Source organism: Hippopotamus amphibius, chromosome 2 (assembly GCF_030028045.1).
Source record: "Hippopotamus amphibius kiboko isolate mHipAmp2 chromosome 2, mHipAmp2.hap2, whole genome shotgun sequence".
Taxonomy (NCBI): domain Eukaryota; kingdom Metazoa; phylum Chordata; class Mammalia; order Artiodactyla; family Hippopotamidae; genus Hippopotamus; species Hippopotamus amphibius.
The window spans coordinates 210,303,701-210,331,522 of NC_080187.1; the positions used below are offsets into that span (position 1 = coordinate 210,303,701).

Consider the following 27,822-nt stretch of genomic DNA (forward strand, 5'->3'; position numbering starts at 1 on the left):
CCAGGGATTGAACCTGGGCCCCTGGCAATGAAAGCACCAAGTCCTAACCATTGGGCTGGCAGAGAATTCCCAGTGGACCGCCTCAGAGTAGAATAGTCAGTATGCTTCAACATGGTTTTATTGAGTCTCTTGTTTTATATACAAACAGATCCAGGCTCTGTCTTCAAGGAATCTACGAGAGTGAGTCAAAAATTATCCGCACTCCAGTTATATTAAAACTTCTACTGGCCTCACTGTCTTATCAGCGCTTTCCATTCAAGGATACTGCCTCCCCAGTCACTGCTGTGCAGGTGTGAACATGTTACATCAGTTCATTTGTAACTGCGGTGCAAGCAAAAATGGATGCCCCACTTGTGATTTGCACTAAAGAAGAGCAGTGTACAGTGATTTGTTTTTTGTGGTCTGAGGGTGTACCCGGTGCCGTTATTTATCAAAGACTTTGTGCGCAGGATGGAGAGAGTGATTGGTCATGAAGAAGTGTGTATGAATGGATAGAGAAGTTCAAATAAGGTCACTCAAGTGTTAGCCATCAAGAAGGAGCCGGATTCGCTTCTGATGGAGAAGTGAAGACAGGGGAGCATTCTTGGCTCACAGCTCAGCCTAAAACGTTTTTTAATGAGGGAATAAGAAAGCTTGTTGACAGATGGACAAAGCGTATTGAAAAGCAAGGAGATTATGTTCGAAAATGATGTATTTGTCTTTTCTAAAAGTTAATTAAAATAAATTCTACAGCCAGAGTGCAGATAATTTTTGAGTCACCTTCGTAAATTGTGGCTACCAAAACAACCACACCTAAAGAATCAGAGAACAAGATGTAAGCAAGCTAGTTCAAACAGTTGCCATTTACTGAGGTGGCTGCCGCAGGCTCGGCTCAATGCAAAGAGCCCATGCACGTTGCTTCATTCACTCCTCCCGCAGCTCACAAGTGAGGGATGGGACCAGCACTGAGGTTAGGCAACATGCCCCTCGGGTACCAGCTAGTGTGAGTAGAGAAGCTGCGACTGGAGCCCAGGTCTGCCTGACCCCGAGTCAGTAATTGCCTCTCCCTCACTTCATCTAGAGGTGCCCAGTGAAAGGAGGGAGCGAGGGTGGTGGGGGTGTCTGGGGAAGGCTCCCTCCTGGAGGAGGCCTGCTGTGCGCTGGGCCTGGCAGTGAACGGCAGGATGCTCGAGGCTCGGGGACAGGCCTGGGGCCTGGACATTGTGGAGAGACTCTAGGAGTTTCAGGGCTTGGCCTGGAGTTTCTCCTGGGCCAGGAGTTTCCGGGGCGGCCCCACCCCAGCCTGTGCTCACTCTGTGTGGCGCACAGGGGTAGCAGTACCAGCTAGTGCCCAGCTGGGTCCCCATGACCTTCCCCTCGCCTGGCCCCGGGAGAGCTGAGCCTGCATGGGAACCACTCTCGCTGCCTCCGTGGGTGGGGCTGTGGATGTGGGCATTCCCACGTCAGAGGCTGCAGAGCCGGCTCCTCTAGGGAGCTCACCTCCTGAGGGGGTGTCCCGCCCAGCCCACGAGGCTAGTTTCCAGGGTGGGGCAGCCGAGGCAGGAACAGGTTTCTGGAAAGAACACTGCCCTCTTTCACCAACTGGTAGACACGCCCAGAGGACTCAGAGGGTCGAGCTTTTTCCCACGGCTTGGGCCACTCCTGGCCTGGAGGAGGGTGTCCTCTGGGCTCCAAGTTACCTGGGCATGTGGTTTTACTTCTGATTACCAGCTACTGCGGAGGGCTGTTGGTTCTGAACCTTTTTGGTTCACCGCAATTCTACGAAAAGCCAAGGTCCCTGTCCTCAGTACCACATACATACATGTTCCTGTACACACACACACACACACACACACACGCATGCACGCGCATCCACGCACAATTTTACCTGTAATTTTATGAACTTTCTGAGGCCTGTGAATTTCCATCTTGGGAGTTGTTGCAGCTGATGGTCCGCTCTCCTGAATGTGGTGCTATTTTTTGTAAATAGTAGCAGCCTAGTACTACTAATAGCAGTAATATCACTGGTCTTTATTTAGAATTTGTAGTTAGTAAGTATGTTCACATCCACGATCTCATTTTACCTTCCCACAGCCCTGGCCCGGTAGGTATTGACATCCTTACTTCAAAAATGAGAGTTGGGGGAATTACTCAGCCCAGCCAAGATTGTACCTAGGAGATGGCCGAGGGGAGACTTGACCTCAGGTACCCCAAGTCCCAAGCCCCACGTGCCTCCCCTGGTCCCCTCACACCTCATCAGGAGGCTTCGGAGGAGCTGGTGTTCCACCTTCCGGACGTTCCCCAAGCTGAGGCCAGCCAGGGTGCTTATTATCATATATGAAGGGAGCTTCTCATCCAGCTATTCTTGTCTAGATACATGGCAGCCTTGGTCCCCCTACACTCCAAGGACACGTCGTGGTGTATGTGACTCTAGGTGTAAAAAAGTCATAGATCCCCATGACATTAGCACACTTTTAGAGACTTTTTTGACTGTGACCCTCAGTAAGAAATACCTTTGGGGCTGGGGGCGGGGTGTGCACTGGGGAGAGGAGAAGAGACTATGTTTGTCAAGGGCTACAAATTTTCAGGTATGTAAGCTGAGTAAGTTCTGGATATCCACTGTACAGTGCTGAGACTGTAGTTAACAGCACAGGGCTGCACGCTTGAAATTTGCTAAGAGGGGAGATCTCTTAAGCGTTCACGTCACAAAAAATATGATAACTGTCAAGTGATGGATATGTTAATTAGCTTTATTGTGATTACCTCAAATATATATGATTTTTAGTTGTTAATTATACCCAATAAAGCTGGAAAAAGAATTTAAAGAAAGAGACACCTTTTATGTTATAACCCAGTACACACATGGTTGTATGCAACATAAATATACATGATATAACATATGTAACAAACAGAAATATCACAAAACTCTACTGTGTGCAATACGCTGATATTTTCTGTTCTTTTGTTTTGCACACTATTCTATTTTTAAATGCTAGTCATGATCCACTAAATTGATTTTATGATCTACTGACAGGTTATGGCCTGCAGTTTGGAAGACACTGCATTAACAGGCACAGTAAGTGTGGTTTTAATTATTAGCGAGCTATCTGGAAGTTGTGTGTATTTTTTTAATTAATTAACTTATTTATTTTTGGCTGTGTTGGGTCTTCGTTGCTGCGTGAGGGCTTTCTCTCTAGTCGTGGTGATGAGGGACTACTCTTTGTTGCAGTGTTCGGACTTCTCAGTACTGTGGCTTCTCTTGTTGCAGAGCACAGGCTCCAGGCGCACGGGCTTCAGCAGTTGCAGTATCTGGGCTCAGCAGCTGTGGTGCACGGGCTTAGTTGTTCCAAAGCATGTGGGATCTTCCCGGACCAGGGATCGAACCTGTGTCCCCCTGCATTGGCAGGCGGATTCTTAACCACTGTGCCACCAGGGAAGTCCCAAGTTGTGTGTATTTTGCTGAGGTGGGCATGTGACCCTGGTCATGGGCAGGCTGGAGTTCAGGTACAAGCCATCCAGCTAAGGAGAGACGCGCTCACTCTCCTGGAACTTGGTTCTTCTCTCCCTGTGGTGGGTTTCGGAACTGGCACTGGGGCTGCTGGTCTTCAAATCCTGTTGTCCATCTGTGCATATGTCCCCACTGATCATTACAGATCTCGTTTCACCCTGATCTTGCCAAGACCCTGCCGAGTGACCTGAGACAAGTCCTTTCCTATCTGGGGTCTTCATCAATAGGATAGGAATGAGGGTGGGTTGAACTAGTCTGTGCTTCCCAAAGAAGGAGGGCTTTTGCAGCAATATTTGTATGTAATCTCTGTGTGTGTATATATGTGTATATACATGCTATGGTCTGAATGTTTTCATCCCCCCCAGAATTCATTTGTTGAAATCCTAACACCCGTGTGTTGGTATGAGGAGGTGGGGCATTTGGGAGGTAATTAGGCAGAACCTTCATGAGTGGGATGAGTGCCCTTATTAAAGAGGCCCGAGAGAGCCCCCTTGCCCCTGCTGCCCTGTGAGGACACAGCACGAAGTTGGCAGTCCGCAGCCTGGAAGAGGGCCTTCACCAGGGCCCAGCCATGCTGGTACTCTAGTCTTGAATTTCCAGCCTCTAGAACTGTGAAGAATAAACATTCGTTGTTTATAAGCGACCCAGTTTATGGTATTTTGTTAGAGCAACCTGTGGGGACCAAGGCAGTATATATATTTATGATTTATACTTTTTCTGGAAGATTTGGAGAAAATAAAATTTTATATTAATACAAACATAGTTAAGTTGTGGAGCAGACTATAAAATTCACAATGCTTTTTTTTTTAATATACTTCTTTTTATTGCAATAAAATATACGTAAGATAAAATTTAACATTTTAACTATTTTTAAGTGTTCAATCCAGTGACACAATGTACATTCACAGTGTTGTGCAACCATCACCACTATCCATTTCCAGACATTTTCATCATCCCAAACAGGAACTCAGCACCCGTTAAACAATAACTCCCCATTCCTTCCTCCCCTGAGCCTCTGGCAACCACTCTTCTACTTTCTCTCTCTATGGATTTGACTTTGTACCCGATATAAGTGAAATCATACAATATATGTCCTTCACTTAGCACGTTTTCAAGGTTCATCGTGTTGTAGCATCTGTCAGAATTTCACTCAGTTTTGAGGCTGAATGATATTCCATTGTATGAATATACCGCGTTTTATCTGTTCATCTGTTGATGGACACTTAGATCGTCTCTACCTTTTAACTGTTGTCATTAACGCTGCTACGAACATGGGTGTATAAGCATCTGTTTGGTCCCTGCTTTCAATTCTTTTGGGTACACACTGAGGAGTGGAATTGCTGGATCATAAGGTAATTCTATGTTTAACCAGTTGAAGAACTACCATACTGTTTTCCACGGCAATTACACCCTTTGATAATGCCATCAGCAATGCACTATTGTTCCAATTTCTCCACATCTTCATCCACACTTTTTCTGTTCCCTTCCTTCCTTCCTTCCTTTCTTGTAATAGCCAACCTAATGGGTGTGAACTGGTATCTCATTTTTTAAAAACATATTTATTTTTTGGTTGTGTCGGGTCTTAGTTGCAGCACGTGGGATCTTTCATTGTGGTGCGTGGCCTTCTCTCTAGTTGTGGTGCTTGGGTTCCAGAGCAAGCAGGCTCATTAGTTGTGGTACGTGGGCTTAGTTGCCCTGTGACATGTGGGATCTTAGTTCCAGACCAGTGATCGAACTGGCATCCCCTGCATTACAAGACAGATTCTTAACCACTGGACCACCAGGGAAGTCCCTCGTTGTGTTTTTTTGTTTGTTTAATATTTATTTATTTATTTGGCTGCACTGGGTCTTAGTTGCAGCATGTGGGATCTTTCGTTGTGGTGTATGGGCTCTTTGTTGTGGCGCGTGGCCTTCTCTCTAGTTGTGGTGCATAGGCTCCAGAGCATGCAGACTCAGTAGTTGCAGTGCATGGGTTTAGTTGCCCCGTGACATGTGGGATCCCAGTTCCCTGAGCAGGGATCAAACCCACGTCCCCTGCATTAGAAGGTGGATTCTTAACCACTGGAGCACCAGGGAAGTCCCCCTCTTTGTGGTTTTGATTTGCATTTTCCTAATTCCCAGTGGTACTGAGCATCTTTTTGTGTACTTATTTGCTATTTGTATATTTTCTTTGAAGAAAGGTCTATTCAAGTCCTTTGTCCATTTTTGAATTCAGTTATTTGATTTTTTGTTGTTGTTGAGCTGTAGGAACTCTTTATATATTCTGGATATTAATCTCTTATCAGACACATGGTTTGCAAATATTTTCTCCTATTCTGTGTGCTGTCATTACTTTCTTGATAGTGCCCTTTGATGCTCAAAAGATTTTAATTTTCATGTCTGAAGATGGCATGGGGGCTGCTCCTAGACTCTGCCTCCCTCCCTCTTCCCCAAGTGCAAGTTAGTCCTCCATGGTAGTGAGGACCTTTGGTGATCCTCTGGCACGACGATGGGATGGAAACTCTGACCGGTCACTTCCTGAGCTCAGGGCTGTTTTCTGTTTACCATGAAAGACATCTAGACAGGAGCCCTGGAGGAGGCAGAGGATCAGAAGTGTGACTCAGACTCGTAGCCTCACCAACAGCTGTCCCTTAGCCAGCAACCTCCTGCCATACCCAGGAAGCTGGGGACATATCAGGGCCAGTCAGCTTTCAGACAGTTCTCAGGCTCACCCAGCCTAGGAGAGCCGAAGAGTAGGGGCAAAAGGTGACTCTGATCCCCTCTCCAGTTACTCCCCACTGACTTCTCATGGAACCTGAACTTCCTTAACCTTGCTTTTTGGGGTCAAAGGTATGACCTCTCGTCTGAAATGCCCTCAATGACATTGGTAATTTGCACTAGATGACCACTCAGGAGCTTCCTGGTCTCATGTTTCTAGTTTTCTGAAAGCAAGCAATGGAGAAATTCCTTACCAGACAGCACTCGTTGCTTTTGCTATGTATGCCCAATGAGAAATTTTATGTTTTTCAACATAATATTTTTCAGAAAAGAGGGAGTTGGGTCCATCCAGAGTTCTTCCATTCAGGGTCACTCTCTTCCTTTATTTTGAACAATGGGCTGTATGGGTTGTTTGGGGAAGATACGGTCACCTGAAAGTCTCCCCATCAGTGCTTGTTTAGGATCCTTTCAGAAGTCACCTGCCGTGTGCAATCAATTTAAAGAGAGAGAGGGACAAAAAATGTAATACAGATTGAGATTTATTCCTGGGATTCTGGTCTCCCATTTTGCAAGTACTGTTTTGTTTCTTTTTTTATTGGTTGCATTGGGTCTTCGTTGCTGCGTGCAGGCTTTCCCTAGTTGTGGAGAGTAGGGACTACTCTTCGTTGCAGTGCGTGGGCTTCACATTGCGGTGGCTTCTCTTGTTGCAGAGCACGAGCTCTAGGCGCTTGAGCTTCAGTGGTTGTGGCACTCAGTTCAGTAGTTGTGGCTCACGGGCTCTAGAGCACAGGCTCAGTAGTTGTGGTGCATGGGCTTAGTTGCTCCATGGCATGTGGGCTCTTCCTGGACCAGGGCTGGAACCCGTGTACCCTGCATTGGCAGGCAGATTCTTAACTACTGCACCACCAGGGAAGTTCCTGCAAGTACTGATTTTGTTGTAAAGGAGCTTTTAATGATCCCTGTAAAAAGCAGAGTAGTGGGTCTGGAGAGGGTAGCCATGCAAACTGACCCGAGCCAATCACTCGTCTACCATCACCGTTTCATCAATTCCTACTTGCACTTTAAAACAAAACAAAACAAAACAAAAAACATTAAAACAGCTCTGAAGTCAGGATTCATTTCCAATCAGTGCTGTCTTATGATTATAATTGGCAACATTTTTTTCCCCCAGTCTTAGTGGTATACAAAGTAGTGGTGTGACTTATGGCTGAGCACATCTGAAGTTTCTGGAAATACAGTCTCAGGCACTATCAATATTTCGAGGTCGACGAGGGCTGGAGGACCCCCAACCTCACCACCAGTGGGAGTCTCAGGCTGAGTCCCACCCCCGAGCCCCTTCCCCCCATACAAATATTTTCCAGCAAGCAGGCACAAAAACATTGATGACCTGTTTTGTTGGCAGGTGAAGTCCCTGCAACCTACCCTCTTAGGGGCTTTTAAGGACCTTCCTTGAAAGTTCTCATGAGGCTGATGTGATAGCTGTCCGGTGGCATGCGTCAGCTGAACTTGTGGATTCAAGGCCAGAATCCTCCTTAAAGGGCTCATCTGGGCTCATTCAGAGGGGCAGCCACTCTGGGGCACCCTCTGCTCACGCAGGAGGGAGGGTGCCTGTACAACACTTCTCATCAGTGTGCATATCTCTGATTCCACTCATTTCTCCAGTGAGAGAGCATCCATCCGGCTAAGTAGCAAAGCCTCTGGTGTTGATCAGAAATAACCCCAACTGAACCAAAGTTGTGGCCTCTGGAGTGTGAGCTTAAGGTTTGACTTTCAAATGCTAATGAACCACCACTCCAGGGGTATGGGTTAAAACTAACATTTTCACATTACACTGTCTATGTGAGGTGCTTGAAAGCAGAGTGCCTAAAGTATCATAATAGCAAATGAACACTTGTGACTTGGGATACATTTTTAGCAACAGCATTAAACACAGCTTGAAAAAGTGTAGCTTTCAAATAATTTAGATGGAAATATTTTTCACTTAAACTGTGGTAGGCGACTCCACAAAGTGACTATGTTATGAAGCCACTCTTGTCAAAGATGCATGTGAAGATTATGAACACACTTGTTTCTATGAACTAGGAGTGGGAAAGCAATGACACTATGTTGACATGGCAAGCGATTCTAAACAGGTATGTCTAACTAAATTGATAAGTGACTGTGATAGAGAGCGTACTCGTTCATTTGCATCCCTGGAAGTTATGTATTTTTTGGACCCTCTCACTGGGGAAACAGGCCATCAGTTTATATTCAGCCACCTAATATATGAACATATTCATTCGGGAGGGGATAAGTTTTGCTGGCCATGTCCTTCAAGCCCTGGGATACACAGTGTGCAGGCTACAGTTTACTGGGGGAGGGTCCAGGAATATGGATGGAGCACCACTAGCCTGAGACAGATGGGAAGTCAAGTGCAAATTTCACCTCTTGTTAATTTCCCTTGGTTAAATCTGAGAGGACTAGCCTGGAAACCTCCTGGTGGTGGTTTTGTTATTGTGATTTGTCTTCTTCTTCTTCTTTTTTTTTTTTTTAGGACTATTTTAGGAGAAATTGGCTGGTCCCTGAAAGTGTATAACAGCCCCTTTTTTTTTTTTTAAAGCTGTTTTAAAACATATTTTAAAGTTGTGGATCCTCTTTTAAATGAAATCCTATATGGAACACCAATGTACTGTTGAAATATCAGCGAAGCTTCACACTGTGGGTTTTTTTTTTTTAGATATTTATTTATCTGGCAGCGTCAAGTCATAATTGCAGCATGTGGGATCTTTGTTGTGGCATGCAGGCTCTTTTAGTTGAGGATGCGGGGCCTGAGTTGCAGCACGCAGGCTCTTAGTTGTGGTGTGTGGGATCTAGTTCCTGGACCAGGGATTGAACCAGTGCTCCCTGCATTGAAAGTGCAGAGTCTTAGCCACTGGACCACCAGAGACGCCCCTCACATTGTGTTTTGATTTGAGAACTCTCCAAAGCCTTTTTGTTTAATTCAGTCTTGTTTCTAGACCTCTGTGAAAAGAGACAGCACACCAGGCTGCTGTTTGAAGTACTGGAAATTACACTCTGGTTTTTACAGTCTTGGTGAAATTAAGAGCTTTAGCTTGTGATGGTTAAAAAGACCAGTGAGTTCATTTTATGTGCAGTTCATCTGAAATGATTAACAATAGGTACGACATACAAATCATCAGCTGTGCCTTATAACTGCCCGTGATCATCCATGGATGTTTCACAGTATTGACAAATGTAAAGGTTTACATTTTACATGCAAAACAACAATGTGTTAATGGGAGAGTCCTTATTTCTTTGAATGGTGGGAAAATACCACACAAAAAAATCTCCCAGTTTTGAAGCAGCCAGGTTGTTTGGTTTTACCTGTGAGTTTGTCTCAACCTGATTAATTGGTACAGAGGGTCATTATTTAGCATCTAGGTTATAAACATCATTGTAAACACTGTATTTTTCATCTTTTCTCAGTAGCAAAGAAAAATTAAGTCCTAGTGCTTTGTGCTAGGACTTAATTCCCTTTAATCAAAATCACTTCTCTTCTTAAACAGGAACTTAACGCCTCATATTTTCTTTCTCAAAGAGAGGACTTACTATGTTCTGACTATAATATAGAAAAATTTCAATCAAGATAACTTCTTGTTGAAATAGGGGTAGAAGTGACCTCTTTCTCCTAGTTACCAGTACGACCCCCACCCCCAAAATAGTGGTCCCAGGAGTGTAACTTAGGGTCCCACAGAATGCAGTTTCAAAGTCTCCAATCTCTATGCAGCCCATAGTCCTCAGATCAAATATCACAACTCCAGAAGCATCCCCATCCCCACCCCAGCCTCCCTCCATAGACATCCACACAAACCAGAAATCAAATGATAGCTCTACCACCTACTAGCTGTGGGATCTTTGGCAAGCCCTCTAACTTTTCAATGCCTCTGTTTTCCTGCCTGTAAAATGTAAAATCAGTTTTCCTATCTGAAAATTAACAACAGTAGTAAGTGTTTGTTGGACCTTAACCTGATGTCAGGCCCTATACATGGGTTCTGTCTTGTAATCATAACCACCACCCTGTGAAGAAAGTACTGTATTATTTCCATTGCACAGATGGGGAAACTAAGGCACAAGGAGTTAAGTTCCTTGCCTGGAATTGCACAGGAAATGGCAAACCAGTCTTTGAACCCATGTGGCTTGAATCTAGTCCTGAGGCCCTGAACCACTCTGCCTCAGTTCCTGAGAAGGAGAGGTGAGGGTGGAGGAGACCAGGCGGGCGGGCAAGGTGACCAGCGCAGGCTTGGAACACAGTGGGTGAGGGTTCCCCTCCTTCAAGGGTGGCCTGTCCTGGTTAGTTGGTGCGTATCTGTCTCCTATTTTTCTTTATACATTTCTTGGGGACAAGGACTGTCTTTTCATCTTTTTTTTTTTTTTCCTGTACAATATAGGAATAGAATGGTACGGAGGACGTGTATTTTCCTCCATTCCTCACCTGGTGTCAGGACTTACTGAAGCTCAGGTTCTTCTGTCTCCACTCAGAACGAATTCCGCCTGAGGCAAAGAAATAGGCAAAGGGTGAGTTTATTAGCATGGGATGCTTGTGAGAGATGCAAGTGGGCTGGCCACGGAGCACAGCCCCAAGAACAAAGAGAGCTACGTTTTTATAATCAAAGAAAAAGTGGGGAGGGGAGAAGACCACCTTCTTCCTCACGCTTGGGCAGACATCAAGGCTTACATCATTAGTTCCTCCTTTGACCCTGTGTGGTCTAACTGGGACTGGGATGGCCCTATTAAATCACGTGTATATTAGCATAAGGGTGGTAACAAATGCTAAATATGGTAATTCATCTCAGGTTTTGGTGTGATGTCCCCTTTCACCTATATTCCTGTCTTGGCTACATGCAGAGAGGCTACTCTTCAAGGACCATTAACTCCCTGGCTTGATTAACAAGATTCAGATCCCATATCTATTTTATTTTATTTTATTTTATTTTATTTTATTTTATTTATTTTTGGCTGTGTTGAGTCTTTATTGCTCCACACGGGTTTTTCTCTCTAGTTGCGGCAAGTAGGGGCTACTCTTTGTTGTGGTACGCAGGCTTCTCAATGTAGTGGCTTCTCTTGTTGCAGAGCATGGGCTCTAGGTGCGCAGGCTTTAGTTGTTGCCGTATGCGGGCTCAGCAGTTGTGGATGCTGGCCTTAGAGTGTGCGGGCTTCAGTAGTTGTGGCATGTGGGCTCAGTAGCATGGGCTCTAGTTGTGGCACATGGACTTAGTTGCTCCGTGGCATGTGAGATGTTCCCGGACCAGGGCTTGAACCCGTGTCCCCTGCATTGGCAGGCAGATTCTTACCCACTGTGCCACCAGGGAAGTCCCTGTCTTGTGTTTTAACTGTCAGGGCTTGAGTGTGTCTAGCTCTTGGACGCACCTGGTCTTCCTTCAAAGTAATGTAGATTGTTGCTAGCTTACTGGATTCTTTTCTTGAGTGGTCATTAGCTTACAGTAGTCTCTCAAACTCCCTTAAAATCCCCTGCCTTTAATCCCCTAGTGGGATTTCTAAACTAACTATTCAATTATCCTTCTCTATGCCTACATTTCCACCTTCTGACTATTGTGAATAATTGCTTACCAGTGTTTTTAAGAAAGAAGGGTATTTATGATGAAACATAACTACATTATATTTTGCTGCATAATTCCAGATAATAACACATAGAATGTATAATACAAAGCAAAAAGTATAAACAAACCACAAAAACAAAAAAGCACTTTAAGTTCAAAGAATGAACACCATTGCATCATTAAGTAAGCATTTGCTGAAGGCCTGGGATGAGCCAGGCACACACCCTGAGTTTCCAAGCATCTCAGGGTCCTCCCCAATTGATGGTGCGGGTGTGTGTGTGTGCAGGGGAGACAAGGCCTAGGCAGGTAGCTTTACCCACAGGCAGGTGTGGTTGGTGCCGCAAGGAGAGGTACAGGCAAGGTCTTAGGGACTTCGGAGGCAGGGACAGAACCCCTCCGGGGGGCTCTTAGGAGGCGGCAGATTTTGGCCTGACGATCATGAGAGTAGATGACATTGAGTGTGGTAAATTCCTAGCTCTGTTCTTTCTTTGCTGAGCCCAGCTAGTATTTTTCAGTTTCTTGAGCCTGCCCTGAGGCCTTTGGGTTCCTCTAGTTTACATTTCTCACAGCTGTTTAACAGTCTTAATCCCGCATTTAAACAGCCCCATTGCTCTGACTCAGAGTGCCTCAGATTTACCTGATCTGGTCCTTTTGTGTGTCTTAGAGCTACCACGCTCCAGTCAACCTTCTGGAAGAGCTGCATCTCTTTGAGTGATCTGGAGCATAGCCCTTGGTGGACTGAGACCCGGGATCACACTGTCCAGGAGTAGCACCTGGTGCAGGGAGAGGAACAGCCCCAGCTCTCCCCAAGCTGCGTGACCTTGGGGAAGTTACTCCACCCCTCTGACCCTCTTGTGCAGCAGGAGGGCATCTGGTGACCTCTGTGGCCCTTTCCAGGGCTATAGTTTTATGATTACCCTATTGTGATTTAGTTACCTCCTCCATCACTCTTGGAATGAATGACTCAGCAGTCTGATGATTTCGCTGTTGTTTTTTAAGGAAGCCTGGTTATTTTGCCATCACAAGCAAGGGTATGTTCCGTAGTTAAACAGTCTGACAGTCTTGATCCAGCTGGAGTTAGGCTGACCCTCACTGGTGTTCTTCATGCTGTCCTCTTTCAGTGAAGCAGCTCGGACACCAGCTGGCCAGAGGCCCCCGAAGCCATGTCAGAACTTTGAGCGAAGCCTGGTGACAGGGACGGGCTGTCACCCACCGGTCTTCCCAGCCTGGCTTCAGGATGCTGAGCCTGAAGGTCCCCAGGCTGTTCAGCATGGAACAGGTGCCGCAGGTATGTGCTTTCGGTCCAGTGGTTGGTTCCAGGCTGGGACTAGAGCGTGGGCTCTGCAGCATGGCGACTGCTGTGTCTTCGACCAGTCTGCCCGGTGTACACTCAGTCTCTTCAAGATGCCCTCCCAGACTCCCTCGGGGAATTTGGGCCTCCTGTTTCCCTTTCCTCCACCAAACCTGGAAACGGAAGTGATCCTGAAACCACTTCAGTTGTAGCCCTTCCCTGCGACGTCTGTATTTTACCCCGAAGTGAAGTCATTATTGAGACTACAGAGTCAAGCTGCAAAGATAAGCCAGCAGCACCTGGCTGAGTGACAATTTTTTAAAGACCCTCCCGTGGGTGCTTGAAACAGGCCAGGGCAGAGTCACCTCGCAGTGCGGCTTTGCTGTTGTCCTCATCCCTTGCAGGAGGCCCAGACCAGGTGTGGGTGGAGGTGATGAGGAGAGCTGTTGATCCTCCTGTCCCTGGGAGCGCAAGAGCGGCTACCCCGAAACCCCTGGGCTGCACTGATAATCTGCGTTTTTAATAAGACTTAGGTGAGGCCATGCTGCATGTGAGCTGTGGCCAGTGGTGCACAGCCTCCTTCCCTTGCAAAGTAAACGTCATCTCATCACACCCTTGTTTCGGTGTCAAGTTTCCTTCCTTTTTTACTGAAGAAGAATAACTTATTTCATGGTGGGACATTTCAGCTGGAGAATGTCACAGAAGGAGGGGAGAGCTCCTTTCCACCCAGCTGACCGCCAAGCCGTTACGACTTTCCCCAGAAAAGTAAATCCCAAATGATCTCAGCATCATGAGTGGAAGGTTAAGAAGAGACAAACCACCAAACCCTCTTCCTAAAAGCCTGCGCAACTAGGTGAGGCCAGCAAGATGGCACTGGGGGTAAATCAGAAGGATGCAGAGCTGTTGAAGGTAGAGATAAGGACATGGCAGGTAACAGACACACTGGAAATAAGACCAGGTTCCCACAACGCTTTTGAGCAGGGGGCCCGCCTCCATTGTCACAAGGCTGTAGTCATCTCTTCCTGGTGCGTTGCCCCAGTTGATCCTACCCACAGAGAACTGGTGACTGTGGTGGGTGGGGACACAGAGTGATCCTTTGATCCATGCACTCGTGACATTTTTATTGACTGCCTACTATGTGCAAGGCGTTACTCTGTGCGGGGGGGGGGGGGGGGGGGGGGGCGGCGGGCCCAGAGAAGAATCACATACAAATCTCGCCCTTAAGGGGCTCTGTGTTGGCTGGGAGGATTTAAAACTGTGCAGAAGCACTTCTGTTGCAAAGTGGATTAGGGTGTGTGCTCAGAGAGGGACAGATCGGTTCAGAGGAGGGATTGGTCACTTCCATCACGGGAGAGGATGGGATCAAGGAAGTCTCCATGAAGGGGGCGATCTGTAAGGTGGGTTTTGAGGATGGGTAGGGCTTGGGAGGTGGGGAGAGCACTCCAGGTGGAAGGAATGGGGTGAGCGAAGGTCTGGAGCTGGAAAATCAGGGGGCAGGTGTGGGGACTCTTGGGGCAGGGATTATGGGTATCTTCTCGGATGTCTTCCTGGGAGTTTTGGTCAAGGCTGGGTTCAGAGACTGTGCCCAGGAAAGAAGGGAAGGAGAGAGAGTGGTCTCACTGGGGACCTTGGGTAAACTGCTGGGATTCTGAATGTATGGGGTTCTGAGGGTGAGGATGGGACAGCCCCTGAGGGCTGAAGGTGAGTGTGTCTTCTCTGTCCAGTTTTTCATAAATGATGGATATGACAGTTTTCTTTTTAGCAAAAAAGGCACTAGTCAGAGGCAGAGAACCAACATTACACCTCACACCCGTTTGCTTCACAACCTTCCTTGGGCCCCCACATCCACTACTGGGCTTCCCAGCATCATCCCCAACGTTCCTGCAGCCACATAGGAGACAGTGGCTCTGCCTGCCTGGAGGATGGTTTTGTTTGAGGGTTTAGTGGGGGAGGGGAAAAGCCATTTTAAAAATATTCAAACAGGGACTTCCCTGGTGGCACAGTGGTTAAGAATCCGCCTGCCAGTACAGGGGATTCGATGCCTGGTCCGGGAAGATCCACATGCTGAGGAGCAGCTAAGCCCATATGCCACAACTGCTGAGCCCACTTGCCACAACTACTGAAGCCCGTGCACCTAGAGCCCGTGCTCTGCAACAAGAGAAGCCACCACAGTGAAGAGCCTGCACAGCACAATGAAGAGTAGCCCCTGCTCCCCACAACTAGAGAAAGCCCGCTCACAGCAGTGAAGACCCAATGCAGCCAATAAATAAATAAATACGTAAATAAATTTAAAAAATAAAAATATTCAAACAGATGCAAACGTATTGGGGGGAAAATGCATGATTTTTATGAGTATTTAAAATAGGAGACTTCATAGAAATGTTAAGCTTACTTTCAGTGTGCTCTGTGGGTTCCGGTAGTTGGTCTGCAGAGTGACCTTGGGCAGAGTAAACTTAGTCTCCCTACCTCAGTTTCTGCATCTGTAAAATGGGGTGGTGCTAGAATCTGTCTCCTAGGGTAACGGTGATTAAATGAGGTAACCCATGGGAAGTGCCTGTCATATGGTGAAGTCAGTAATGTTGGCTGGTTTTATTATCAGCTCTCCTGTGCTTTCCATACTTGGAGGGGTGGAGTGTGTTGGGAGGAGACACTGAGCAGCCCTTCCCACGGACTTCCACCCTAGCTGCCAGACTGGTTTTCACACCTCCTCCACCGTTTTTCATCTGTAAACCCTCTTCTCCAGCCACACTGGTGGTCTCCCTAGTCTAGTGAATGTCCAGATTGGACATTTGCTTCTCTTGATCTCTGTTTGAGGAAGGCTCCCCTCCCCCGCCCCTGTCCTGCTTTCCGGCCTCCTTCTCCGTGGGGCTGCAGGTGCCCTCTCCCTTCCCTGAGCCCCTTCAGCTGTTGGTTGGCACCTCGGCAGGCTGCCCTGTACGGCCGCCTCTCCCTTCGTATATCAACCAGCTGTGTGGCCCGAGCCACTTCCCTACCCTCTCTGAGCCTCATCCATCAGAGGGGGGCGGGGCACCGCCTCTTGGCACCCTCAGGGTTCTAATTCTGGCACATTCCTGCTAATGGATTACTCGAAGGAAAGGACAGTTCTCCCTTCCCGTAGAAGGTGGCACTTGGATACCTGCCTCATGATTTCAAGTCTCCCTTGTGCCTAAAAATAGACCTGGGCACGTTAGGGAGTTATGAAACATGTGAACAAACAGCTCAAGGAAGGGAATAAATATGGAGGTGTTGATTCCTGCACAGACCCACCCTAGAGACAAAAACGGAAGTCTAGACAGCAAGTTCATGTAGAACGTGGCATAACACTTGGCCAGGAAACAAGAGGATTTTGTGTCAAATTGAGAATCTTGTTAATGATAGCCTTGGCCCCCAGGCTACAGGTGAACGCATCCCATTGTCCCGGAGGCCTTCGCTTAGGGGCACAGGTGGGAGGATGCCTGAGGTGCTGGTTGTAGAAAGGAAGAGCAGTGTTTCCCAGCATTGCACCGTGGCTCTGCCGCCTCCTGTGGGAATTCAGGCAAGACTCGTAACCTCTGTAAGCCTCAGTTTCCTTATCTGTGAAATGGAGGTAATATCTGTTTCACAGAGCTATTGTGAAGACCCAAGAGAAATGAAATAGAGTAGTGGGATAATTATGAAGCAAAGGAAGCAGAGCCAGATCAGTGGCTGAGAGTGGGGTTGGGTGGGTGGGCTGGGGCACCTGGAAACCAGAAGCCATCTCAATAGGCAACTGGTTTCTCCCGCCCAGGATTTCTCAAAGTGGGCGGTGCTTGGATCACCACCACGAGAATCACCTGGGAACTTATTACAGCGAGTCATGGTTGCAGGCATTTTTGTATTGTTCTTGATTTTAATCCAAAGAAATGCTTTCAACATTTCATCGTTTAATATAATGTTAGCTCTTCCTGTGTGTATGGGGGGGGGTGTGTGTGTGTGTTTGTGTAAATAACCTTTATCAGGTTAAGGATACTCCTTTCTAGCCCTGGTTTCCTAGGATTTTTTCTCTCTAATCAGTAATAAATTCTTTTTTACTATCAGCATATCTTTTGAGATGGTCATATATGATTCATTTAAGTTATTAATGTGATAAATTACATTGATTGACTTACTGATGTTAAACCAACCTTGCATTTAAATATTACTTGGTCATGCTGAAGTATCTTTTTAATCTGTTGCTGAAATCAGCTGATATTTTGTCTAGGATCCTTAAATCTATTGGCCAAGTTGGCCTGTAATTTTTCCTTCTCATGCTGCCGTTGCCTGGATTGGGGACTGAGATGACGCCAACCACAAATGAGTTGGAGAGTGTTGCCTATTTATTCTGTAGAAGAATTTGTACAATATTTGTATAATATTAGAATTATACATTGCTGACAGCTTGATAGAATTTACCTGTAAAATTGTCTGAGCAGAACCGCCACGTTGCCTGCCCCAAGGGAGTATCATTCATCTCTTAGTCTACGTAAATGACAGACTGTGGAATTGTGCAAGGAACAACTTGATGCTACAGCTGAATTTTCTCTGTAGAAAGTTTTTTTAATAACAGTTTTGTTGAAATATCATTACATACTATAAAATTCTCCCTTTAAGTGTCTACAGCTCTCAGCTTCCTAGATGGTGCAGTGGTTAAGAATCTGCCTGCTCATGCAGGGGACACGGGTTTGATCCTTGCTCCAGGAAGATCCCACATGCCGAGGAGCAACTAAGCGCATGTGCCACAACTATTGAGCCTGTGCTCTAGAACCCATGAGCCACAAACTATTGAGCCCATGTGCCGCAACTACTGAAGCCCACGCACCTAGAGCCTGTACTCCGCAACAAGAGAAGCCACCGCAATGAGAAGCCCAGGCACCACAACGAAGAGTAGTCCCTACTCTCTGCAGCTAGAGAAAGCCTGCGTGCAGCAAAAAAAAGACCCAACACGGCCAATAAAATAAATAAATAAATAAATAAATAAATAAATAAATAAATAAATAAATAAAAGAGCCTACAGCTCGGTGGGTTTTAGTATGTTGATGGACACAAAGTGTGTTGTACAAAACCATCACCACAATCAATCTTAGAACATTTTCATCACCGTGGAAAGAAGCTCTGTACCAATTAGCAGACATTTCCCACTGCCCCCACTCCCAGGCCTGTGGCAACCACTAATTTACTTTGTCTCTGTGGATTTGGCTATTCTGGATATTTCATATAAATGGGATCATGCAGTAGATGGCCTTTTGTGAATGCCATCTTTCACTTAGCATAATGTTTTCAAGGTTCATCTGTGCTGTAGCATGGATTAGTACTTCATTTGTTTTTATGGCTGAATAATATTCCATTTATGGATATACCAGTTTATTCATCCATCAGTTGATGGACACTTCAGTTGTTTCCATTTTTCGGTTATTATGAGTAATGCTATGAACATTTGTGTACAAGTTTTTGTGTGGACATCCCTAGGAGAGGAATGGCTGGCTCACATGGTAACTCTATACTTTTTATTTTGGCAAAATATACTTAACATAAAATTTATCATCTTAACCATTTTTAAGTGTACAGTTCTGTGGTTTTAAATATGCACCTTGTTTGGCAACCATCACCACCATTCATCTCCATAATTCTTTTTATCTTGTAAAACTGAAACTCTATACCCATTAAATAAGAAGTCCACATTTTCTCCTACCCCAGCCTCTGACAACCACCATTAATACTTTTTGTCTTTATGACTTGACTACTTTAAGTACTTCATGTAAGTGGAATTATACAGTATTTGTCTTTTTGTGACTGTCTTATTTATTTTACTTAGCATAATGTCTTCAAGGTTTATCCATGTTATAACATAGATTAGAATTTCCTTCTTTTTAAGGGCTAAATAATATTCCATTGTGTGTACATACCACATTTTACTTATCCATTCATCCATCAACAAGCACTGGGTTGCTTGTATGTTTTCGCTATTGTGAGTAATGCTGCTGTGAACATAGGTGTAGAGATATCCCTTTGAGACCCTGCTTTCAACACTTTTGGGTATGTACCCAGAAGTGGAATTGCTGCCTTATTTGGCAATTAAAAAAAATTTGTTTTTGAAGAACCACCATATTGCTTTCACAGTGGCTGTGCCATTTTACATTCCCACCAATCGTTCACAAGTGTTCCAGTTTCTCCATACCCTTACCAACGCTTGTCATTTTCTCGTTTTCTGATAGTAGCCATTCTAATGAATATGAGGTGATATCTCATTGTAGTTTTGATTTGAATTTCCCTAAAGATTAGTGATGTTGAGCATCTTTCCATGTGCTTATTGGCCATTTGTATATCTTCTTTGGAGAAATATCTATTCAAGTCTTTGGCCCGTTTTTAAGTTGGGTCATTTGTCCAAGTTGTTGAGTTGTAAGAGTTCTTTATGTATTTTGGACACAATCCCTTATCAGATACGTGGTTTGAAAATGTTTTCTACCACTCTGTGTGTTGCATTTTCATGTTATTGATGGTATCCTTGGAAGCACAACAGATTTAAAATTTAATATTACCTATTATTTTTCTTTTGTTGCTTGGATTTTTGGTGTTATATGGAAAAAAGCCTTTGGCTGATCCAAGGTCATGAAGATTTATTCCTATATTTTCTTCTTCTTCTTTTTTTTTTTCTTTTTTGGCACACGGGCTTAGTTGCTCCGCGGCATGTGGGATCTTCCTGGAGCTGGGATCGAACCCATGACCTCTGCATTGGCAGGCAGATTCTTAACCACTGCGCCACCTAGGAAGCCCCTCTTCTTTTTTTTAAGAACTTTTATTGAGATACAGTTAACAGACAATAAACAGCATATATTTAGAGTGTACAATTTGGTTTCCCAGTCTCCCAATTCATTCCCCCCCCAACCCTCCCTGCTTTTCCCACTTTGTGTCCATATATTTGTTCTCTACATCTGTGTCTCTATTTCTGCCTTGCATTTCCTCTTTCATAGTTGTTAGCATTTGCCTTATGTATTGACATGCTCCTATATTGGGTGCATATATATTTATAATTGTTATCTCCTCTCCTTGGATTGATCCCTTGAGCTTTATGTAGTGTCCTTTCTTGTCTCTTGTAACATTTTTTATTTTAAAGTCTATTTTATCTGATATGACTATTGCCACTCCAGCTTTCTTTTGATTTTCATTTGCATGGAATATCTTTTTCCATCCCCTCACTTTCCGTCTGTATGTGTCCCTAGGTCTGAAGTGGGTCTCCTGTAGACAGCATATATATGGGTCTTGTTTTTGTATCTATTCAGCCAGTCTGTGTCTTTTGGTTGGTGTATTTAGTCCATTTACATTCAAGGTAATTATCGATATGTATGTTCCTATTACCGTTTTCTTAATTGTTTTGTTTTTGCTTTTGTAGGTCCTTTTCTTCTTTTATGTTTCCTGCTTAGAGAAGTTCCTTTAGCATTGGTTGTAGGGCTGGTTTGGTGGTGCTGAATTCTCTTAGCTGTTGCTTGTCTGTAAAGGTTTTGATTTCTCCGTCGAATCTGAATGAGATCCTTGCTGGGTAGAGTATTCTTGGTTGTAGGTTCTTCCCTTTCATCACTTTAAATATATCATACCACTCCCTTCTGGCTTGCAGAGTTTCTGCTGAGAAATCAGCTGTTACCCTTATGGGAGTTCCCTTGTATGTTATTTGTCGTTTTTCCCTTGTTGCTTTTAATAACTTTTCTCTGTCTTTAATTTTTGTCAGTTTTACTACCATGTGTCTTGGCGTGTTTCTCCTTGGGTTTATCCTGCTTGGGACTTTCTGCGTTTCCTAGACTTGGGTAGCTATTTCCTTTCCCATGTTAGGGAAGTTTCCAACTATAATCTCTTCCAATATTTTCTCGTGTCCTTTCTCTCTCTCTTCTCCTTCTGGGACCCCTATAATGCGAATGTTGGCATGTTTAACATTGTCCCAGAGGTCTCTTAGGTTGTCTTCAGTTCTTTTCATTCTTTTTTCTTTATTCTTTTCCGCATCAGTGATTATCACCATTCTGTCTTCCAGGTCACGTATTCACCCTTCTGCCTCAGTTAATCTGCTATTGGTTCCTTCTAGTGTATTTTTCCTTTCAGTTATTGTGTTGCATATCTCTGTTTGTTTGCTCTTTAATTCTTCTAGGTCTTTGGTAAACTTTCTGATCTTTGCATCCAGTCTTTTTTCAAAGTCCTAGATCATCTTCACCATCATTATTCTGAATTCTTTTTCTGTAAGGGTACCTATCTCCTCTTCATTGAGTTGTTTTTCTGGGGTTTTATCCTGTCCCTTCATCTGGTAGAAAGTCCTCTGCTTTTTCATTTTCTCTATCTTTCTGTGACTGTGGTTTTCAGTTCCACAAGAACTGCTGCTGATACTGCTGTCTGCCCTCTTGTGGAGGAAGCTATCTAGGAGGCTTGTGGGTGCTTCCTGATGGGAGGGACTGATGGTGGGTAGGGCTGGGTGGGCAGAGTTCAGTAAAACTTTAATCTGCTTGTCTGCCAAAGGGTGGGGCTGTGTTCACACCTTGTTGGTTGTTTGGCCAGAGGCTACCTAGCACTGGAGCTTACAGGCTCTTTGGTAGGGCTAATGATGGACTCTGGGAGGGCTCACACCAATGAGCACTTCCCTGAACCCCTGCTGCCAGTGCCCCTGTCTACTCGATGAACCACAGCTGACCCCCACCTCTGCAGGCAACCCTCCAACACGAGCAGGTAGGTCTGGTTCAGTCTCCTATAGGGTCACTGCTCCTTCCCCCTGGGTCCTGGTGAGCACACTCTTTTGTGTGCCCTCCAAGAGTGGAGTCTCTGTTTCCCCCAGTCCTGTGGAGGTCCTGCAATCAAATCCCGCTCGCTTTCAGAGTCTGATTCTCTGGGGATTCCTCCTCCTGTTGCTGGACTCCCAGGTTGGGAAGCCTGATGTGGGGATCAGAACCCTCACTTAATGGGTGGACTTCTGTGGTATAACTATTCTCCAGTTTGTGAGTCACCCAACCCAGCATTTATGGGATTTGATTTTAACGCGATTGCGCCCCTCCTACCATCTCATTGCGGCTTCTCCTTTGTCTCTGGATGTGGGGTGTCTTTTTTGGTGAGTTCCAGTGTCTTCCTGTTGATGATTGTTCAGCAGTTAGTTGTAATTCCAGTGTTCTTGCCCCTATATTTTCTTCTAAGAGTTTTATCCCTAAATTTAGGTGTATGATCTGTTTTATTGTGTGTGTTAGTTATTGCGTGTGGTGTGAAATAGGGGTCCAACTTTATTTTTGTGTATGTGGGTATCAAGCAGTCCCAGCACCATTTGTTGGAAAGACTATTCATTATTTCTTCATTGAATTATCTTGACACCTTTATTGAAAATTGATTGTAAATATGAGGGTTTATTTCTGAATTCTCAGTTCTAGTCCATCGATCTGTTTGTCTGTTCTTATGTCAGTATTACATTGTCTTGATCACTGTGCTTTGTAATGAGTTTTGAAATTGGGAAGTGAGTCCTTTAACTTTGATCTTCTTTTTCAAAATTGTTTTCGCTATTCAGGGTCCCTTGCATTTTCTTATGAATTTTAGGATCTATTTGTCAATTTCTTTATTTTTTTAAAATTAAATTAAATTTATTTATTGGCTGCATTGGGTCTTCATTGCTGCACACGGGCTTTCTCTAGTTGCTGTGAGCAGGGGCTACTCTTCATTGTGGTGCGCAGGCTCCTCATTGTAGTGGCTTCTCTTGTTGTGGAGCACGGGCCCTAGGTGCATGGGCCTCAATAGTTGTGGCACATGGGCTCAATAGTTGTGGCACACGGGCTTGATAGTTGTGGCTCACGGGCTCTAGAGCACAGGCTCAATAGTTGTGGCGCATGGGCTTAGTTGCTCTGTGGCATGTAGAATCTTCCCAGAGCAGGGCTCGAACCCGTGTCCCCTGCATTGGCAGGTGGATTCTTTATCACTGCACCACCTAGGAAGTCCCTGTTTGTCAATTTCTGAAAAAAAAAAAAAAATCCAGCCAGAATTTTGATAGGAATTGCCTTGAATCTGTTGATCAGTTTGGGGAGCATTTCCATCTTAATAATATTAAGTAAATTAAACCCATGAACATGGGCTGTTTTTCCATTTGTTTAGGTATTCTTTAATTTCTTTCAGTGATATTTTGTACTTTTCAGTATGCAAGTCTTGCACCATTAAAATGATTTTTTAAATTTATTTCTAAGTATTTTATTGTTTTTGGTACTGTTGTAAGTGGAATTGTTTCCTTAAATTCATCTCAGATTGTCATTGCTAGAATATAGAAATGAAACTGTTTTGTATATAAATATCCTGTATGCTTACTAAACCAATTTATTAATTCTAATAGTATTTTAGTGAATCCTTTAGGAATTCTTATGTGTAAGATCATGTCATCTGCAAATAGAGATAGTTTTGCTTCTTCCTTAAATTCTAGATGCTTTTTATTTCTTTTTCTTGTCCAATTGACCTAGCTAGAATCTCCACTACAGTGTTGAAGTGGTGAGAGCAAACTTCCTGATCATAGGGGGAAAGCATTCCACTAAGTGTGTTAGATGGCCTTTGTTGGTTTAAAGAAGTTCTGTTACTATTTTGTTGAGTATCTTCTTATCATGAAAGGGTATTGGATCTTATGAAATGTTTTTTCTGTGTCTGTTGACATGAATATGTGTTTTTTGTTTTTCTGTTCTCGGTTAATCTTGTTGGTTTGTCTTTTAAAAAAAAATATTTGAAAAGAAGATGATTTGGGCTTGGTGGAGCCTCTTTATTATGTATTTTATATCTCTAATGTCTGTTTGTTGTTTTTATTATTTTCTTTCTGCTTTGGGTTTATTTTGCTGTTACTGCTCTAACTTCTTAAGTTAATCACTACCTCCGTAATGTAAACAATTACATATATACGTATTTCTAAGTATTGCTTTAACTGCAGTCCATGTATGCAGTTCTAATTAATTTCTAACTTCTATTTTGATTTCTTGTGCGACTTATGATTGCTCAAGCTATCCGTAATTGAAGTGTGTTAAAATCTTCCATAATGGTGTCAGCATTTGTGAATTGCTCCTTGTAGGTACGTCAATTTTTACTTTATATATTTTGAGCCTGTGTTTTTTAGGTCCATCCAAGTTTGTAATTGTATCTTTCCAGTGAAGTAAAGTTCTTATTATTTTTAAAAAGGGATTCTCTTTATATCTAGTAATGCTCTTTGTCTTAGCATCTTTCTGATAGTCCTATAGTGACTCCAGTTTTATTGCTTTTGTTATGTGTCTGGTTTATTTCTTTCCTTACTTTGACTTGTAATTTCTCCCGGTCCTTACATTTCACTTGTGTCTCATGTAAATGGCACATAGTTGGATTTTATCTAGATTGACAATATTTGTCATTTAAAGGGATGGTTTAGTCTGTTTATATTTATAATGAGTATTGAAATATTTGCATTTATTTTGTTCATCTTATGTGCTTTCTACTTGTCCTGTTTTCTCTGTTGTTCTTCCTTTCCTGCACTCTTTGAATTGAGTTTTACATTCTTCTCTTTTTTCCTTTTGGACATGCTCTTTCACCTTGCCCTTGCTTTATAATTAATATGCTATAAATATTCTCTGAATTTATCAGTTTAATGGCTACTCCAGCTATCTTTACATAAATAACTGTAGGAAGCAGGAAGGGCTAGGTTGGGCTTCCCTGGTGGTGCAGTGGTTAAGAATCCGCCTGCCTATGTAGGGAACATGGGTTCAATCCCTGGTCCAGGAAGATCCCACATGCCGTGGAGCAACTAAGCCTGTGCGCCACAACTACTGAGCCCATGTGCTACAACTACGGAAGCCTGCACACTTGGAGCCCTTGCTCTGCAATAAGAGAAGCCACTGCAATGAGAAGCCCGAGCACTGAAATGAAGAGTAGCCCTCCACTTGCCACAACTAGAGAAAGCCTGTGTGCAGCAACTAAGACCCAACACAGCCAATAAAATAAATAAATAAATTTATTTTAAAAAAAAAAGAAGAAGAAGAAAGGGCTAGGCTATGTTGAGTTTAAAAATTACTCCAGATAGCTCAATGACTTAACAGAGCAAAGGTTTATTTCACTCTCACATTACATAGCTAAGTGGTCAGTGAGGAACTGTGAAGGGCTCAGGCAGATGGAAGTTCTGCCACCTCATGGCTGCTGCATCTGGAACACGTGGCCTTCTAGGTCACCACAGAAGGGGAAGAGAGAGCGGTGTCTTAGGTTGGGTTTCCCAGAAACAGGGTCTGAGACAAAGATTTGCATGCAGGAAGTTCAGGAGGGACTGTTCTTAGGAACAATACCTGTAAGGAAGTGGGGAAACAGGCTTGGGTAGAAGCAGAAGTTGCATCAGAGGTCTCAGCTGACCACCCGGGGAGCTCTGGAGTGGGGTTGACCCTTCAGAGTTGTCCCCAATGAGAAAAGAAGGCTAGGACTTTGTATCCATCCTTAGTGGGTGTGTGCTGCCCCTGGACAGTGAGCACAATGTGGGCAAGGTGGCAGCCTTCGGCCAAAAGTGATTCCCATAGAGGGATAGTGGCCCAGTTCTGAAAAGGGTTGTATCCCAAGTCCATCATGATGTCTACTACAAGAAGGCATCGTTCTTTAACTGCGCTGGCCTGGAATTAACTTTAACTGGATATAGTCAACATGGCCCCAAACTAAAGACAACAAGGTCTGAGAAATGTAAGAAAGCACATGTGATATTTGGTGAGCACCAACTATCTCTACAATGCCTCACTTAACTTCTTGGCTCTGAAGACTGGTGACTTTTAACAGTTCTAGACATTTACCACTTATCTCTTCAAATATCACATCAGAACCATTGTATTTTCTCCTTCTAGAGAAATATTTGCTATGTCTCTCATTTGCTTTTTCACACCTTCTGCCTCTTAATCTCTCTCGACTGCATCCTGGATACTTTCTTTAGATCTGCTTTCGGTTGAGTAATATCCTCATCAGCTTGGTCTAGTCTGCTACTTATCTTTTCAATGACTTTTTATTTCGATTATCTTTTTAATTTCTAAAAGTTGCATTAGGTTCTTTTCAAATCTGCTTGTTTATTGTTCATATTTTTAAGCTATTTCTTTAAACATGTTGAACATAGTTATTTTATATTTCGTTATCTATTCTTTGATCTCGCTTTCTGCTGTCTCCTGTTTTTGCTGTTTCTCATTCATGGCATTTTGTTTCCAGGTGTGTGCATGCTTGTATTAAAACAGAAATCCTTCAGAGAGGATTTGCATTTGTTTTGTTACTTACCTGAGGGAACTTCAAACTTTGACCTCTATCTACTTGTAACCACTTTAAATTTTCCACTTGAGATTTCTTGGACCACAGTGGTACTATGGATTTGTTTTTTTGTTTTTTTTTAAGAACTTTTATTGAGATACAGTTGACATACAATAAACTGCATATATTTAAAGTGTACAATTTGGTGTTTTTTTCTTATTAGTAATGTATATATGGCAATCCCAATCTCCCAATTCATTTGGTAGTATGGATTTGGACCACAAACGCTTATGAAGATGAGCTGATGGTTCTGAATTCTCAGGAGAGATTTTTTTTTCCAGAGGGACAACTTTTGTAATTGTTCTGTCTGGTGGGATTTATTTCACACTCATTTATCTTTAGAGTCCTAGCTTTATTTTTGAGGTCTCCTATTAGATTCCCTCCCTTTGATGGGCCTAGGATTTCATCTCTTATTTGCAAAGTTTGGCAGCAGAAACTCTGATGTGGAAAGCAGCTTACCCCACAGGGTTCCTGGTTTCCTTTTGTCTGAGGGCTTTGTGACTTCTTTGCTTTTGTGCCATCTTGCTAATAGATTTATCCAGCACGTGGTGCAGGCTCCATCCAGCATTTTAATTGTTTTCATTGAAAGGATCTTCATGACATATAATCGACCATCATTCTGCCAGAACCAGAAGTTCCCCAGCTATTCTTCCAGGTCCTTCCTGCATCACACAGGTCCAGTGATCCCTTCCTTCTGACAACTTGTATAACATCTAGCATATCCATGAAATGTTTGTAACAATCCTTGGTTCTACTAGGCTAGATGTAGTGAAGCATCCTGGGCTTTTCAATCTAACAGACTAGGGGTTGCATCTTGGTTCTGCTATTTCTTGTGACTTTGGAAACTTCATCTCGCTGAGCTTCAGTTTCCCCGTCTATAAAATGGGCTTGACAATCCCTACCTTTCAGTGATGCGCAAATAAAACTGGGTCTGCCCCTGCCATGTGCTGGATCTGAATCAGGAGAACAAATAGAGGCTGCAGATCATACGTCTAAATATGTAAGTCACAAATGAAGCTCATAGTTACATAAATTCTACCTTGACAAATATCCCTTCATTATGACAGAAAACAATATGTAAAGCTCTGATTTTTGTGTAGCTAATGCCAGCAAAATGTCAAAGACAACTAAATTTAATTATTATTATACAAGTCTGGATATAATGTTGATGAATTAGTGATGTTTGGATGAGTATAACATACATAATTCATAAATTTACATGTTTATTCTATAAAATTTATTTTTCTTGCCTTCATTTCAGCAAAGTTATGGGATATTGTTGTAATCAACATTATCATATAATTTGTGTTCTAGTAACAGTGATGCCAGATTAGACCATTAGTCATGAATCATAGTTCTTAGATGGTTTTTTTATTTTAATTAATTTCATTTGGGAGAAACTTCTGTTGAGTTTCTACTCAGTTCTGCTGAGGCAGAGCAACTGGAATTATCAAAAAATATTCTTAAAGCCACATTTAGAATCA

General features: G+C 43.7%; 1 protein-coding gene across 4 annotated transcripts in view; it reads left to right on the forward strand.

The window, feature by feature from the left end:
• PAQR5 (progestin and adipoQ receptor family member 5) overlaps window positions 1-27,822 on the forward strand; it is a 93,069-nt gene that overhangs the window by 25,879 nt on the left and 39,368 nt on the right. Inside the window, exons 2-3 of one of the 4 annotated variants that reach the window (XM_057723075.1) lie at window positions 10,612-10,738; window positions 12,903-13,069. The exons of 1 other annotated variant lie outside the window; for it this stretch is intronic. In XM_057723075.1, coding sequence (XP_057579058.1) covers window positions 13,019-13,069 — 51 coding nt within the window. In that variant the 5' untranslated portion in view covers window positions 10,612-10,738; window positions 12,903-13,018. Of the gene's footprint in view, window positions 1-10,611; window positions 10,739-12,902; window positions 13,070-13,758; window positions 13,926-27,822 lie in introns of those variants that run through there. 2 more of the 4 variants (XM_057723077.1, XM_057723073.1) reach the window with 2 other exon arrangements.